This window comes from Pseudophryne corroboree, chromosome 1 (genome assembly GCF_028390025.1).
Source record: "Pseudophryne corroboree isolate aPseCor3 chromosome 1, aPseCor3.hap2, whole genome shotgun sequence".
In the NCBI taxonomy this organism is placed as follows: domain Eukaryota; kingdom Metazoa; phylum Chordata; class Amphibia; order Anura; family Myobatrachidae; genus Pseudophryne; species Pseudophryne corroboree.
Window position 1 is genome coordinate 311285977 of NC_086444.1, and position 18263 is coordinate 311304239.

At 44.9% G+C, this 18263-nt stretch overlaps 1 protein-coding gene across 4 annotated transcripts in view; it reads left to right on the plus strand.

Annotated features, from left to right (window-relative positions):
- RILPL1 (Rab interacting lysosomal protein like 1) overlaps positions 1-18263 on the plus strand; it is a 58507-nt gene that overhangs the window by 20165 nt on the left and 20079 nt on the right. For 2 of the 4 annotated variants that reach the window (XM_063964496.1, XM_063964497.1), the window contains exons 3-7: positions 2442-2560; positions 5808-6032; positions 6206-6378; positions 9927-10019; positions 12539-12622. In XM_063964496.1, coding sequence (XP_063820566.1) covers positions 2442-2560; positions 5808-6032; positions 6206-6378; positions 9927-10019; positions 12539-12622 — 694 coding nt within the window. The remainder of the gene's footprint in view (positions 1-2441; positions 2561-5807; positions 6033-6205; positions 6379-9926; positions 10020-12538; positions 12623-18263) is intronic. The other 2 variants (XM_063964498.1, XM_063964499.1) reach the window with 1 other exon arrangement.

Sequence of the window (18263 nt, forward strand, 5' to 3'; positions counted from 1 at the left end):
TTATTTGTTTGCCATTAAACCTATAGGCTGCAATGTTGCATTTTCTTTTGTAGAGGGATTTTCAGATCAAAGGGGGTCATTCCGAGTTGATCACTCGCTAACTGTTTTTAGCAACCGTGCGAACGCATAGTCACCACCCACAGAAGAGTGTATATTTGCTGTGCAAGGGTGCGATTGCTTCTGCAGCCGAGAGATGCAAACACAATTTGTGCAGTTTCTGAGTAGCTCAGAACTTACTCAGCTGCTGCGATCACTTCAGCCTGTTCAGTCCCGGAATTGACGTCAGACACCTGCCCTGCAAACGCTTGGACACACCTGCGTTTCTCCAACCACTCCTGGAAAACGGTCAGTTGACACCCAGAAGCACCTCCTTCCTGTCAATCACCTTGCCCATGCGAACGGATTCGTTGTAGAATCCATCGCTGGGCGCCGATCCGCTTTGCACTCGTACGATGCGCCTGTGCATTGCAGTGCATACGCATGAGCAGTTCTGACCTGCTCGGGGCGCTGCGAAAATCCGCAGCGTGCGATCAGGTCGGAATGACCCCCACACTCTGTTAGCCTGCACTTACACTTACATGTGTAGTAGGGATGTGCAGTGTGCTAAATGACTCAGGAGGCACTGACTAGCACCAGAGCCAGATTTACACACACTATGTGAGCCAGTAGGGCACATCTGGACACTGGCACAGCAACATAAACTCCTGGGAATTAGGTGAGTTTTGATCAGAGATGTGCGGAAAGGCTAGACAGGTGAGGCACGAGGAGGGTATATATACAGTTAGAAGTGTTTTGAATCACAGAGAAGCACAACTACAGTTATCCACATTGGGGGTCATTCCGAGTTGTTCGCTCGGTAAATTTCTTCGCATCGCAGCGATTTTTCCGCTTAGTGCGCATGCGCAATGTCCACACTGTGACTGCGCCAAGTAAATTTGCTATGCAGTTAGGAATTTTACTCACGGTTTTTTCCTCGTTCTGGTCATCGTAATGTGATTGACAGGAAATGGGTGTTTCTGGGCGGAAACTGGCCGTTTTAGGGGTGTGTGTGAAAAAACGCTGCCGTTTCTGGGAAAAACACGGGAGTGGCTGGAGAAACGGAGGAGTGTCTGGCCGAACGCTGGGTGTGTTTGTGACGTCAAACCAGGAACGACAAGCACTGAACTGATCGCAGATGCCTAGTAAGTCTCGAGTTACTCAGAAACTGCACAGAGATGTCTTATCGCAATATTGCGAATCTTTCGTTCGCAATTTTAAGAAGCTAAGATTCACTCCCAGTAGGCGGCGGCTTAGCGTGTGCAAAGCTGCTAAAAGCAGCTTGCGAGCGAACAACTCGGAATGACCCCCATTGTTCTTAAAATATTATGGGCCATATCCAATGAAAATTTTATTGATATCCCATACGGGATAAATTTTGATATCCCATCTGACACCATCTTAACACTTTATCTGCCTATTGAAGACTTGCTGTGATGAATACCTGTATTGCAAAATTTTGATTGTAAAAACCCTGATGAAGTCCGTTGGATGAAACGCGTTGAGTTAATAGACAGCGAACTTGGCATTACTTCAAGGAAGAATATTTGTCAAAAAGTTGTATGACTCGAATGGAATAATGTCAATCTAATTACTGTATGTATAAAGAACCGTTCATTGTCATAGATGACTTCAAACAGTTGAAATTCACTGTATTTTTATAAATAAAAATGACCTTTTAATGATGACTGACTAATGTGAAGTTAAGTCTGTAACACACCAATATTGTATATAGCTCCCTTGGGAACATTCCTTTTTATTTTTGTTTATACGACTGTACCCCGTCTAACAGGGTAAATTCCCGAAGGTATAGCTGTCTCACGTTGTCAGCGCGAGAAAGGGTCTTACATATTTTATATATATATATATATATATATATATATATATATATATATATATATATATATATATGTATGTATATATACACACACACATATATACATGCAGGATATATATTAGGGGGAGGTATTTAATAATTAGAACAGAGTTCTCCAAAATCCACTATTACATTTAAAGACCACCATTGCTTGACCACAGGTGGCTTAATTAGTTTCCCAGTCAATTTGATTTACGCATCTGGACTCAAGCATGGATATCCTTAAATGTGGACTGTAATAGTGAAGTGTGGGAAACTCTGCATTAGAACATTTTGGTACCCAGTGAACAACAGCTGCGGTAGACTGAAGAGCCGCGCTTTAGGGGGCCCGCTGCCGGTGCTGCTGCCTCTCATACAATTCTACAGGGGCAGCTGCAGCATCAATGGACTTGGCAAACTAGCAGAGCGCCTCTTCTGCCTGGCACCTCCTTGCTTTGCATACTTTGCTGAGTGGATTGAGCCGGCATCGCCTGTGAAGATACTTCAGTAGACTTTTCCCTTAATAACCGTGATTTGTTTTCTATTCTAGGGATGTCAGAAAGAGAAAGGCAAGTAATGAAAAAGTTGAAGGAGGTGGTAGATAAGCAGAGAGATGAAATAAGAGCCAAAGACAGAGAACTTGTACTTAAGAATGAGGATGTGGAAGCGGTGAGTATTGGAATAATTATTACGTTTTCAAAGGAAAGCTATATCTTAAGGTGTGTACACATGGTGAGATTCGGGCTAACCCTGAATCTCACTATGCGATAGGGACTAAGTCGGTATCGCAAGCACATAATGACTGTTCTTGCGATACTGATTATGTGCGATTTTGGCTAAGTGCAATTTTGACTATCTTTTCTACGAGATAGTCAAAATCATTCTCTGACCCCATCAGCTGGCTGCATGGCCCATGGGGTCGCACAAACTGGCCGCTGCATTTACTTTACAGAAGCCAGGAAATCTCTGTCGTCTGACTAAGATCCTGGCCTGTTCCCTCCCCGGCAATACCAGCTACACGCCTCCTTTTTTTTAAGAAATTGAGGCAGTCGCCTCCTCCTCCTCGTCCCCAAACTGCAGAAGGCTGTCAGTCACTGACAGTCTGATGCCGTCCTGTGTCTATCATCGCAGACCCATACTGCACACGCGCAGTACGAGTCTGGCGCTTGCACAAAGTGTCGAATATGGGGGGGGTCATTCCGACCTGATCGCATGCTGCGGTTTTTCGCAGCTGTGCGATCGGGTCCGAACTGCGCATACGCTGCGGCAGCAATACGCAGGCGCGTCGCTGCCCGGCGATGGGGGACACCGGGCAGCGATGAAACTAATGAAGATCGGGATCGCAGCGCGAAATGCAAGGTGATTGACAGCAGGAAGGCGTTCCTGGGTGGCAACTGACCGTTTTCTGGGAGTGTCGAGGAAAATGCAGGCGTGTCCAGGCGTTTGCAGGGCGGGTGTCTGACGTCAATTTCGGGGACCTGACAGGCTGAAGTGATCGCAGTGGCAGAGTATGTTCAGAGCTACTCAGAAACTACACAAAACTTTTTGGCACAGCTCCCCTGCACAAGCCTTCGCAAAGTTGCTAAGCTAAAATACACTCCCCCATAGGCGGCGACTATCTGATCGCACGGGCTGCAAAAAATTGCAGCGTGCGATCAACTCGGAATGAGGCCCATTGGCTGTAGGACTGCTAGTACACATTGTGCAACACAGTACTCCCATTTCACATTATGATATACAGTGCCCCAGCTCATATAATGTAACATTACAGTGCCCTTCTGTATATTTTATACCACATTACAATGAGCAGATCTAGGGGCATAACTAAATATATAGTAGGCCCCAAGGCAAAAGAGTGTAGGAGCCCCTATGTATCTATCAATGGTAAAGAATGTATATAACACATGTAACTTTGTAAAAGAAAAGGTGGCCCCTCTTAGCTCTGGGCCCCATAGCAGCTGCACTTCCTGCACCTATGGTAGCTATGCCCTTGTGTATCACGGTATTGAGTGTTAAGCGCCTTAAGGGTTTTGTTTAATTTCAGGGAGTGGCTGCTCATGTTTATATATCTTTTGTGTGTGTGCGTGAGGTTGAGTATTTTGAGATTAGAATTCGGAAGTGTGAATTTGGGTGTAGAGAAGTTGGATGGCAATATTCTTGAGGGTGCAGTTTTTAGAATGAGATACATTTCAGAAACTTTTTACTGGTGAGAATGAATTGGAGGCGTAGGAGAAGCTGAGTGGGTGTGTTAGCTATGACATGAGGAAACACCTTGTTGAATGGTGGTAATTGTTTTTTTATTATTTGTTTTATTTTTTATTTGAAGTTTGTGCCACAGTCATGAGATTTGAGGGAGGAATGGGTGGGGAAGGTGGGCAGGGAAACATTTGCATGGTGACAGAGGCGTCGGCTTGAGAAGAATGGGTAGATAATGGAGACGTAAAGTAGAATTGCTTGGTAAATAAAAGTGAACACCTTTTGTTATGTAAAGAAAGTTGGCCATTCCCCTCCCCTGTAATATATTTGGCCTCCCTCTCCTCTGCCCACCCCCCAATTCTGCAGTAACACTTCCCTCTGCCCTGTCACCACTATAGTAGCCATTCCCTGCCACCACCTCTGTCTGTCCACTGCATATGGCAGAACTGACTGCCATTCTCTCCAAGAGTTTGGACAATTCCCATAAGATCTGAGACCGTTGGTTTAATCTAAATGAGAAATACCTTGTCCCTCATGAGTACATTATAATTTTTTGTTACTTTAATGCCTGTTAGTGTTACACATGTCTAACCTTTGTACTATTATAGACTGCTGTGCTTATTATGTATTAGATGACATGATACATATTATGTATGTATGCTGCAGATGTCACTGTGTTATTGCACTCTTGTGACCCATGGTCCCTTTTTCATGTCCCCTTTCCCCTTGTTTATATGCAAAAACCAAATAAAATGTTGTCTTTTAGTTAGTAAAGCAGTGTAAATGACCCACAGGCTGTTATGGAGATGGTGAGAGGAGGTTAGTTAGTAAGCAATGCGGTATCAGTTTAGCCTGTCACTGTTGGACAGGGAAGAGGAGTCTGTTTTGTGTGTTTCTTCATGGAGGTGGTTGTATTTCAGGAGGAGAGTGATGGGGCAGTTCTGCTTTCAGAACAATTAGGGTTATGTTAGGGGAATGTGAAATGAGGATAAGATTCTGATTATGTATATTTGGAGCAATGTTTTCTGCCTGATTTACTGCAGTATATGTAAGGGGCTTATTCTAATTCTGCATTTGTGCCTGCAATTTTATGCAAATGCGACTACAAAGTCCTTCCCTGGTGTACACCCATGCATGCACATGTGCAAGGATTGAGATGCCCACTGTCTGCATCAGTAGACGGTGAAATACAGAAGGTTGTGTCTATACCTAACTCTGGGGGTAATTCCAAGTTGATCGCAGCAGGAAATTTTTTAGCATTTGGGCAAAACGATGTGCACTGCAGGGGAGGCAAATATAACATTTGCAGAGAGAGTTAGATTTGGGTGTGGTGTGTTCAATCTGCAATCTAAATTGCAGTGTAAAAATAAAGCAGCCAGTATTTACCCTGCACAGAAACAAAATAACCCACCAAAATATAACTCTCTCTGCACATGTTATATCTGCCTCCTCTGCAGTGCACATGGTTTTGCCCAACTGCTAAAAAATTTCCTGCTGCGATCAACTTGGAATTACCCCCTCTGTTAGGTGCAGTTCTGAGTATGGTCTCCTATGTGAGGCCGCATGTACAGTGCAGCATAGACATACGCGCAGAAGAAACAAATGTCCCATCTCCGTCTGACATTGGCAGGCCCCTAATGCTTGGTACATGTTATGAAGCTATATGATTGCTGAGTGACTACTCCAATAGTTCTAACTTACCTTTTCGGACACACTGCAGTTACAGCAGCAGCAGAATCGCCTCATGAAGATTAATCATGACCTGCGACATCGCATTACAGTGGTGGAGGCGCAGGGGAAATCGCTGATTGAACAGAAGGTGGAGCTGGAGGCATACCTGCAGACCAAGGAACAGGAGTTCGGTAACATGAGATCAGAAATTGGGAAACTGAGAGAAAGATTGAAAGGAGAGCAGCTGCAAAATGGTGAAGAGAAAACGGAGAAGGTAACAATCTGTCTCATGCTACTTGCCGCTGTCACCGCTGTGTAATCATGGACAATCTCCTTCATAGTTTATCTGGTTCAGAGTTGTATACTTTTTTTTTTTTTTTTTACTTTTTCATGTCCTAGATATACAATACAGTAAATATATTAAGAAGGCTCTCGCTCTTTCTTTAGACTGAAGCCATAAGTGAAGATTATATTTTTGACTCAGAGAAAATGTCTATTGACCTCAAAGATTCAAGTCGGCCCAGGTTTACACTGCAAGAACTGCGAGACGTCTTGCACGAGAGAAACGAGCTGAAAGCCAAAGTCTTTATGCTGCAGGAAGAGATTGCTTATTATAAAAGGTAGTAATTAGTCTTATCCTTTCTTGCTGTGAGTGCTAAGTGATTTGACTGGTAATAGCAGCGATTGGTAACATTTAAAGGTGGTTAATTCATGGGCCATTCGCTGCCACCTTCCGCAGTTTGCGTACAGGAAGTGCTCATGTAACACTGTCAGACAGTACGTCTGTGAGGATGCCTTTTGGTAGTCGTGTTTAAAGGCCTAATTTATTTGATCACCATTGACCGTGTAGACCAGTGGTAGGCAGCCTGTGGCACTCCAGCTGCCATGGAACTACAACTACCAGCATGACCTACCACAGTGTCTCTGTAAGGGCATGTTGAATCTGTGTCAGGGCATGCTAGGATATGTAGTTCAGCAACAGCTGGAGTGCCGCAGGTGCCTCATCAGCTTAGACAACCGTGTTTATATAATAAATGACAATGTTAAACTTCATGATAGCTAAGAGTTTGTACTGTGCCAGTCTTCTAGTCCTGAGATGTACATATCCTTTTCTGGGGACAAGTTGGGACATTCATTTGTTCCCATGTTATCATTGTTAATCACCCAGAACACATAATTTTTTCTGAAAATGTCCATGCTAATTTATATTTTTGTAGCATGTCCAATTGGCAGGACCTGCTGGGAATTGTAGTTTATAAATAACTGACAGCAACATGTTGATTAAACGTCACAATTAGGGGTTTGTATGTATTCTGCATGGGTGTGGATTATTAGATCTGCAGTCAATAGGTCTACCACTAATTGTAGACATGCATTAGGTCGACAGGCATTCGCAGAAGCCGACACGTGGGAGTCGCTCTGGATGCCACCCCCTCTCCGCCAGGTAACGGACCACCTTCTCCACCCATTGCTCTGGGACATAAGACTGCTCACCGCCAGGGTAAGCAGTCTATGTCCTGGATGGGGAGTAGACCATAATGCGGGGGGGGGGGGGGGGGGGGGGGGTGGAGTCCTGAGCGGCATCACCATGTCGGCTTCGGCGCACACCTATGTCGACAGGTTCAAAAAGTCGACATAGAATAGGTAGACAGTAGAAACTATCGACAGGGTCAAAAGGCTGACATGGAAATGGTCAATACAAAAAAGGTAGACACATTTTTTTGGGTGGGGATGTTTTCACTTTTCTGCCACAGACAAGCCCGATTAGTGTACTGCGTCCCCTCGCATGGATTGCTTTGCTCACCATACTTCGGACAGGATACTATTCCCAATCGTAGTCCACGTGGATGGTAAAGTATGAAAAAGTTGAAAAAAAATAAAAAACTTGTGTCTACCATATGTGTGTCGACCATTGTCATGTTGTCCTTTTGACCCTGTCGACCATTTGGACTATCTACCTTTTGAACTTGTCGACCCAATGCATATCTACCTATATCATACCTATTGATTGTAAACCTTTTTAGTGTAGATCTATAGTCTGGATACCATTCTGCCTGATACTGACAAAATCACCAATATAGAATCCCTTGGCGCTCAATAAATTCGGCAAGATCGCTTGTTCAAAATCAGGCGGCCCAACACGGATTTCTCTCTTCTGGATTTATTCCTCAAAGAAAAGAGAGCACACACCTCATAGGACAATACATTTTGTTTCTCTGCATATGTTTACGAAAACAGAAGGTGATATGGACTCCTACCATATAGAGGGTTCTACATGTGAAATAGATAGAATAGCATATGTCTTGAGAGGGTTAATCCCATAAGGAAATCATAATGCTGCGCGTTTCAATACTCCTGGTATCTTTATCAAGGCATGCCTTGATAAAGATACCAGGAGTATTGAAACGCATTGGTAAGGAGGTTGGGGGAAGAAATCTTGATTCGAACCGGCTGGATACTGAGTTTGCAGGGACACCTGGCTTTAACACACTTATGCTTAATTGTCTGCTAATTCCTAGTAGACCATTCCACCGGGTGAGAGTCCAGTACTTCTGCCTCTGTTCATGTTTAGTTATTAAATTACTGTATTACACTATTTTGGATAACTTCTTCCTTTTGAGGACGGGTGCATTATGATTTCCTTGTGGGATTAACCCTCTCAAGATACATGCTATTCTGTCTACTTCACATGTAGACCCCTCTATATGGTAGGAGTCCATATCACCTTCTGTTTTTGTAAACATTTGCAGAGAAACAAAATGTATTGTCCTATGAGGTGTGTGCTCTCTTTTCTTTGAGGAATAAATCCAGAAGAGAGAAATCCGTGTTGGGCCGCCTGATTTTGAACAAGCGATCTTGCCGAATTTATTGAGCGCCAAGGGATTCTATATTGGTGATTTTGTCTGTATCTATGTTATTGAAGTGTTGGTGACGCTTTATATCAATTGGATCCCATAGGCTGCTTTTTCTGTGCACATTGGTCTGGTTCTTATTGTTTTCTTTGTATACCATTCTGCCTGATAATTGTGTGATTTCTCGGTTTGCAGCATAAAGTGATATTACATATGTACCATGGGTTAACAGCACAATGAAATATGAACAGTCTCCTTCTGTTATAGAATGTTACATATGGGTCTTCCACAGAGACCAATTCAGATAGGGTGCACTACTCTTTTATCTTCATGCTCATTTGAAGGAAAATAAATAAATAAATGTGAGGTTATGATTCTCTAACCTTTATCAAAATGCTATCATGGGGTTGTGATGTGCCTTCTGGCATAATACCACATCGTTAATGTTTTTGCCGCATACCATATTGAAATTATTAAGTAAAGTAAAACCTGAATCTTTGAATATGAGCATGTCTAAAACTTGAATAAACTATAAAGTTTATTGAATTTACAATGTTTATACAAGGTGCACAGATATAAACTCCATTGCATCTTTCTTTTTCACTGTTACCAGTTGCTCATAATCTCCACCTGGTATGCTACGCAGATGTGGCGTGACACACAGATATCTGACTTCATCGGTTAAACTTAATTTGTGCTCATCAAACAGCCAACCTACTAAGTTAAGTATTTTAGCTACAGCTAAAGGTTGGAAGTGTCTGCCTGAGCACACTATTTACTAAGCCTCAGATGGAGATAAAGTGGACGGAGATAAAGTACCAGCCAATCAGCTCCTAACTGTCATTTTTCAAATCCAGCCTGTGACATGACAGGAGCTGATTGGCTGGTACTTTATCTCCGTCCAAGGCTTAGTAAATATAGTCACCTTCCCATCACACCATTCATGGGTTATTACATAGTTTCCACAGTGAATAGCTTGCAGTGGTGGGACTAGAACTCTGTGTACCCAGGAGAGTGGCACATTGGAGTGGTGTTCCATTTACGTGGCTTTCTGTAACAAGGTTTCCCTTAGTAAACCTAGAGAAACGGACACCTGGAGCCATAAGCTGCAACATGGAAATGAAAAGTGCTAGGTTGGCCGTTCCACAAGCAACATTAAATTTAAGCCATAAGTAAAGTAATACAAGTTACTAGCATTATGTTAGAAAAAGGTGGCGTTTATCATTTAATTTAACTTTTTGTAATGGTTTTTCTAGATTAGTGTCAAAATGTGTTTCATTATGATGCATTTGTACTGACATATTGTTTTTCTCCAGTGATGAAGCAGATGAGGAAAATAAACTTCCAAATCCGTCACCTATGATTACGCCCAAAGCACCCAATCCCCAGGAATCTGGTATCAAGAGGCTGTAAGTAGTGTCCTTAAACTGTGCCCTTCTGCTGCAATTCTTGATAAGCCAACCACTTGCACCTATAAAAAAACATTTTGTCTGTCTTTGTATTTAAACTGTCGTGAAGCTACAGGAATAGTTCCGAATAGTAAACTCCAATTAGTGCTACCCAGTGTTTTATCTTTAGTACCAAATGGTGCTGTCAAAGGGAGATTACTAAAGATTGCATTAATATATTTCTGTTATTTCTAGCAAGTGGCTCTTAACCTGCTTAATTATAACCATATCCCTCATGTCATTATCATTTGATATTGTGCCTTGATTTCCTGCTTACACTGGTCCATGATGGTCTCTTGCCTACTGTGTACACTCCTCAGGTTTAGATTTTCATAGGTGTCTAGACAAATAGTCATGTTTTTGTTTTTTACAGTATACTCTAGTTTGCTATACCCTAGTAAAAATGTAAAAAATAACAGGAAAATGGTGTTGACGATTGTGGTGTTGCTCAAATTCATATTAAGTAATATAAATGTATTTACTTATGGTAATATGTTAATCTATTTTGCATCTATAGACAGCTGTAACACCCTGAATTCTTTACCAACACCTTTGAGTATATCCCCTTATTTGAAGCTTCTTGAGAACTATTCAGAAGTGATGGTGGTACTATGTAGTAAAAAAAAGACCCCACAATAATATTTAGCCTTGCAGATATCTGTGTGTGAGGTTATTTTCACTGGCAATACCTATCACTGAATTAATAAAATCACCAAAATACATGTGATAAGTGCTACAGCTAAAGCTGGGGGTACACACTGACTCATTGGCCGTTCAGTTGAGCGGGTATTATATTGTGGGCACATCGGTGGGTGTGTACTCCCAATATGTCTGTGAACGACGTTGTAAACAGACCTATCGATTCTGTCCTGCAGCACAGCCGGTGGCCGATATATCTGTGTGTATGGACTTGCTGCAGAGGCCGCCGGTGATCAACATCACAACTGGGTGAGCACATGGAAATGCTCGCCCAGTTGTGATGTTGGGGTGATCGGTAAGTGTATATGCAGTTACCGATTGTCAGATTGTTCAGTAGATCGGCCTAGTGTGTACCCAGCATAAGATTACAATGATCTTGACTAAATAAAAATAAAGTCTCAATCATAAATATTTTAGTGTTTTGTCCTGTTAAAACTGGATAAACTGAAAATTTCTCCAGCTAGACTAAAGGTGGGTGCACGCTAGGCGATGTGCTCTATGAGCGACGTCGGCTAGTGTTTCCACTCCTGGGCCGGGGCGGTCGTCGGTAGTGCGTACACACTGAGCGAAATAACGACCATATCGCCCAGCGATGTCACGCAGCGGCTGGGCCATGCATGCAGTCATTGGACGACAGTCCAAATTGAGCTGCATGCACGGCCGACAGCGAGGATCATAGCCGACCCACGGGGCCACGCATCGCTCGTCATCAGTGGCATACACACTGGCGAATATAGTAAACAACGACACTGGCGAATATGGTAAACAACGTCATTCAGGAAGGTTAAAAATGACCGACGTTTACTTTCTCGGCAAGTATGTATGTACCTTTAAAGTGTATATAAAGTCTCTAAATAACCTCCAAATTCACTTTATTGACGAAGTGGCAGCTATTACTCAGTGCTTCTTCTAGATATCTTGTAATCATGCGTCCCAATGCATATGCAGGCTAAAGATCACACCGCTCATATTAATCCTTTTGTTGTAAAGGTATTCATACAATTCATACAAATCACATACATTTATGCAAGGCACTACAGGTCATGTTCCACTATTGTGATGGGGTTATATACTATTTACCGGCAGGCAGTATGCCGGCTGTCAAGATCCCGACAGCAGCATCCCGCTCGCCAGAATGCCGGCATCGGGGTGAGCGCTAAGTGTCCCCTTGCGGGCTCTCTGCGCTCACCACACTGCGGGCTTGGTGGATCGCTGCGCTCGCCACAGGTTCTATTCTCACTCTATGGGTGTCGTGGACACCAACGAGTGGGAATAGCCCCTGTGCGCCGGGATTCCAGCTGTCGGCATTGTTGGCTGTCGGGATTCTGGCATCGGTATCCTGACCGCCGGGATCCTGACAGCTGGCAAATTGCCTACCTTGTGATGAAGTGCCATATTCTGAAAAAAATAAATAAATAAGCCTATCTTCATCAATGATTGTGCAATGATTATAGAAAAAAGAAGTAATGATAACAATACGTGCTTGATGTGTTAGGCAATTGTGTGGGAGGGATTCATGTCAGCACTGCTCCCGTTCCAACTCTGCCAGTGGAACTACCTTTATTTACAGTTAGCTCATTATTAAGTGCTTGCACAGTGATCACATTTTATTTTTAGCCACCTATTTATTTATATCATATTACATACAATTATCCAACCTATTATCCAATACAACCATTTTCTATATTTACAAAAAGGGCCTTTTTTTATTTTATTTTTTGTCATTCCTACTATTACTGAGGCTACCCGATCATAAACCAAGATGTTTTAATTTCTTGTAGTGATGACATCCACACAGCATACAGTTATTTGCTTATATTCACATCATGGCTATTCTGTCTCCTCTCCATGGTGGCGTTTTCCAGGTAAAAGGGCCGTTACTCACCAATGTGGTCCATACTCGTTGAGCATGTACTCACCGTGAAATTGCATGATTCTGATGTGTATCATCAGTATGGCGTCATATCTCGTGTCATTCTTCACACATAACGGCTCTACACCGTTATTAGTAAAAGTGGAATTCATTTGCATTGCATTTGTTTGAGACAGATTAACAGCGCTGAAGGTAATCTGACATAGAGCCATGAGACAAAGTACATCTGATATAGAAGCATTTACCCTCTTAAAATACCCATATGTCATAGGGGAGATGTACTAAGCAGTGATAAAAGTGGAGAAGTGTGCCAGTGGAGAAGTTGTCCATGGCAACCAATCAGCACTGACGTAACATTTATAATTTGCATACTACAAAACTATACAGAGCAGCTGATTGGTTACCGTGGGCAACTTCTCCACTGGCTCCCTTCTCCACTTTTATCACTGCTTAGTACATGTCCCCCATTAATGATTATAGTCGGTGGAACAAGGGCACATTAAGAAAGGAGGGGACCCATGTACAGTCTGCGTCCGGGCCCCCTCCTCTCTAGCTGTTGGCGCTAGTGAGTAGACTCTGGTGCTGTGCCAGAGTCAAGGAAAAGGGAAGTATATCACACTACTAGAGAATGGGTCTTCAACCTATGGCCTTCCAGCTGCTGTGGAGCTACACATCTCAGTATGCCCTGCCTCAGTTTTAGCATGTCTTTATAGTAAAAGATTTGCAAGGCATGCTGGGATGTGTAGTTCAACAGCAGCTGGAGGGCCACAGGTTGAAGACCCATGCACTAGATATTTCTCCTATGTCCTCTCCAGCCATAAATGACCCCTATGGATCATGGGAGGTATGCTGTGCCAGAGTCTGCTTATGCAGCGCTATTTGTATTGCGCATGTGCAAATCACTGGGCAAATGTCCACCATGCTATTTTCTTGGATGATATGTGCAGCTTTGCCGATACAGAATCCTCAAACCATTACAGATACCCACTGCTGTGGAGGTTGTCAGGGAAGCTTGATGCTACAGAAAAAGCTTTGTAGTGCTAAATGGACAAAATACTGCAGCTTGTACCAGGTAGGAGTATGGCCTGCTAGACACAGGTAGGGACTACAACAACAAACCTATATTTGGGAATGGTTTCTGAAAATTAAGTGACCATCAGACAGACTAATTATCTGCCCTGCTGAAAACTAGCAATATCCTTGCCATAAACTATAAGATAAATGGTCTGTCCGATGGTGAGTATTGGTGTTTATCCAATTCCCCAATATCTGAGCACAAATTATCACTTTTGGGCATGTTGAAAGATTTTTTTCATGCCCAACAGACCAATGTTAGGGCTCGGTTGCGGCCATATACTGTGCAGTTTATCAGCCCAATAAGTGCATTTGCACCACTTGCATTGCAATATGGTTTGTTCCTTTTTTACTCCCTTTTCTCTGACGTCCTAGTGGATGCTGGGAACTCCGTAAGGACCATGGGAAATAGCGGGCTCCGAAGGAGACTGGGCACATCTAAGAAAGAATTAGGACTACCTGGTGTGCACTGGCTCCTCCCTCTATGCCCCTCCTCCAGACCCCAGTTAGAATTCTGTGCCCGGCCGAGCTGGTTGCACACTAGGGGCTCTCCTGAGCTTCTAGAAAAAGAAAGTATTTGTTAGGTTTTTTATGTTCAGTGAGATCTGCTGGCAACAGACTCACTGCTTCGTGGGACAGAGGGGAGAGAAGCGAACCTACCTGCTTGCAGCTAGCTTGGGCTTCTTAGGCTACTGGACACCATTAGCTCCAGAGGGATCGAACACAGGCCCAGCCTCGGTCGTCCGGTCCCAGAGCCGCGCCGCCGTCCCCCTCGCAGAGCCAGAAGAACGAAGAGAAGTGGAAAAATCGGCGGCTGAAGACTCCTGTCTTCATTAAGGTAGCGCACAGCACTGCAGCTGTGCGCCATTGCTCCCTCTGCACACCACACACTCCGGTCACTGATGGGTGCAGGGCGCTGGGGGGGGGGGGGGGGCGCCCTGGGCAGCAATTAGAGTACCTTACCATGGCTAAAATCACATAATACAGTGTATAACACTGTATATGTGCATAATCCCCCGCCATACAATACATATAAAAGCGGGAGAAGTCCGCCGAGAAAGGGGCGGGGCTATCTACCTCAGCACACCGGCGCCATTTTCTTCACAGCATCGCTGGAAGACAGCTCCCCAGGCTCTCCCCTGCAATATCCAGGCATCAAGGGTTAAAAAGAGAGGGGGGGGCACAACATTTAGGCGCAAAAAACTGTGTAAAAAAGCTGCTAGGGAGAAATCACTCAGTACAAAAGTGTTACTCCCTGTGGTGTGTGCTGGCATACTCTCTCTCTGTCTCCCCAAAGGACTTTGTGGGGTCCTATCCTCAGTCAGAGCATTCCCTGTGTGTGTGCGTGTGTCGGTACGGCTGTGTCGACATGATTGATGAGGAAGATTATATGGAGGCGGAGCAGGTGCCGATAAATGTGATGTCACCCCCTGCGGGGTCGACACCAGAGTGGGTGGATATGTGGAAGGTTTTAACCGACAGTGTCAACTCCTTTACATAAAAGGCTAGATGACGTACAGCAGTGGGACAGCCGGCTTCTCAGCCCGTGCCTGCCCAGGCGTCTCAAAGGCCATCAGGGGCTCAAAAACACCCGCTAACTCAGATGGCAGACACAGATGTCGACACGGAGTCTGACTCCAGTGTAGACGACGATGAGACAAATGTAAAATCCACAAGGGCCATCCGTTGTATGATTACGGCAAAGAAAAATGTGTTGCACATTTCTGACATTAACCCAGTTACCACAAAAAAGGGTATTATATATTGGGGAGAAAAAGCATCCAGTGGTTTTTCCCCCATCAGATGAATTGAATAAAGTGTGTGAAGAAGCGTGGGGTTTCCCCGATAAGAAAATAGTGATTTCTAAAAAGTTACTGATGGCGTACCCTTTCCCGCCAAAGGACAGGTTACGTTGGGAGACGTCCCCTAGGGTGGATAAGGCGCTCACACGCTTGTCAAAAAAGGTGGCACTGCCGTCTCAGGATACGGCCGCCTTAAAGGAGCCTGCTGATAGAAGCAGGAGGCTATCCTGAAGTCTGTATATACACACTCAGGTATTATACTGAGACCTGCAATTGCTTCAGTGTGTAGTGCTGCAGCAGCTTGGTCCGATACCCTGTCAGATAATATTGAGATTAGACAGGGATACTATTTTGCTAACCATAGAGCATTTTAAAGACGTGGTCTTATATATGAGAGATGCACAGAGGGATATCTGCCGGCTGGTATCTAAAATTAATGCAATGTCCATTTCTGCCAGAAGAGTATTATGGACTCGGCAGTGGACAGGTGAAGGCACATGGAGGTTTTGCCTTATAAGAGTGAGGAATTGTTTGGGGATGGTCTCGCGGACCTAGTATCCACAGCAACAGCTGGGTAGTCGACATTTTTACCTCAGGTTTCCTCACAGCCTAAGAAAGCACCGTATTATCAGGTACAGTCCTTTCGGCCACAAAAAGGCAAGCGGGTCAGAGGCGCTTCCTTTCTGCCCAGAGGCAGGGGAAGAGGGAAAAAGCTGCACCAGACAGCCAGTTCCCTGGAACCAAAATACTCCCCCCGCTTCCTCTAAGTCCAAGGGGGGCGCGTCTCCGGAACTTCAGCGACCAGTGGGTTCGCTCACAGGTAGATCCCTGGGTTCTACAAGTGGTATCTCAGGGATACAAGCTGGAGTTGGAGGCCACTCCCCCTCGCCGTTACCTCAAATCTGCCTTGCCGGCTGCTCCCAAAGAATGGGAGGTAGTACTGGACGCTATTCACAAGCTGTACTTCCAGCAGGTGATAATCAAGGTACCCCCCCTTCAACAGGGGCGGGGTTACTATTCCACGATGTTGTGGTACCGAAACCAGATGGTTCGGTGAGACCCATCCTAAATTTAAAATTCTTGAACACTTATATAAGGAAGTTCAAGTTCAAGATGGAATCGCTCAGGGCGGTTATTACAAGCCTGGAAGAGGGTGTCCCCATGTACCCACCTCACCAGGAGTACCTCAGGTTTGTGGTACAGGACTGTCATTACCAATGCCAGACGTTGCCGTTTGGTCTGTCCACGGCACCGAGGGTATTTACCAAGGTAATGGCCAAAAGGATGATACTCTTTAGAAAGAAGGGAGTTATAATTATCCCGTACTTGGACGATCTCCTGATAAAGGCGAGGTCCAAGGAGCAGTTGCTAGTCAGCGTAGCACTATTTCTGGAAGTGCTGCATCAGCACGGCTGGATCCTGAATATCCCAAAGTCGCAGCTGATTCCCGCGACGCGTCTGCTGTTCCGGGGTATGATTCTGGACACAGAACAGAAGAAGGTTTTTCTCCCGGAGGAGAAGGCCCAGGAATTATCATCTCTGGTCAGGGACCTCCTGCAACCAAAACAGGTGTCGGTGCATCACTGCACGCGAATCCTGGAAAAGATGGTAGCTCTTACGAAGCGTTTCCCTTTGGCAGGTTCCATGCGAGGATCTACCAGTGGGATCTATTGGACAAGTGGTCCGAATCGCATCTTCAGATGCATCGGTGTATCACCCTGTCACCAAGGGCCAGGGTGTCTCTGCTGTGGTGGCTGCAGAGTGCTCATCTTCGTGAAGGCCGCAGATTCGGCTTACAGGACTGGGTCCTGGTGACCACGAATGCAAGCCTCCGAGGGTGGGAGGCAGTCACTCAGGGAAGAAAACGTCCAAGGACAAAAACTTCCTTGCATGTAAATATTCTGGAACTACGGGTCATTTACAATGCCCTGAGTCAAACAGAATACCTGCTTCAAAAACAACCGGTGCTGATTCAGTCAGACAACATCACGACTGTCGCCCATGTAAATCGACAGGGCGGTACAAGAAGCAGGATAGCAATGGCAGAAGCCAAAAGGATTCTTCGATGGGCGGAGAATCACGTGATAGCACTGTCAGCAGTGTGCATTCCGGGAGTGGAAAACTGGGAAGCAGACTTCCTCAGCAGACACGACTTCCACCCGGGGGAGTGGGGACTTCATCCAGAAGTCTTCAAGCTGATTGTACACCGGTGGGAACGACCACAGGTGGACAGGATGGCGTCCCGCCTCAATAAAAAGCTAAAAAGATATTGCGCCAGGTCAAGGGACCCTCAGGCGATAGCTGTGGACGCTCTAGTGACACCGTGGGTGTACCAGTCGGTTATGTGTTCCCTCCTCTTCCTCTCATACCCAAGGTACTGAGGATGATAAGAAGGAGAAGAGTAAGAACTATAATCATTGTTCCGGATTGGCCAAGAAGAGCTTGGTACCCAGAACTTCGAGAAATAATCTCAGAGGACCCATGGCCTCTGTTGTTCAGACAGGACCTGCTGCAGCAGGGGCCCTGTCTGTTCCAAGACTTACCGCGACTGCGTCTGACGGCATGGCGGTTGAACACCGGATCCTGAAGGAAAAGGGCATTCCGGCGGAAGTCATCCCTACGCTGATTAAAGCTAGGAAGGATGTGACCGCAAAACATTATCACCGCATATGGCGAAAATATGTTGTGTGGTGTGAGGCCAGGAAGGCCCCAACGGAGGAATTTCAGCTGGGTCGATTTCTGCACTTCCTACAGTCA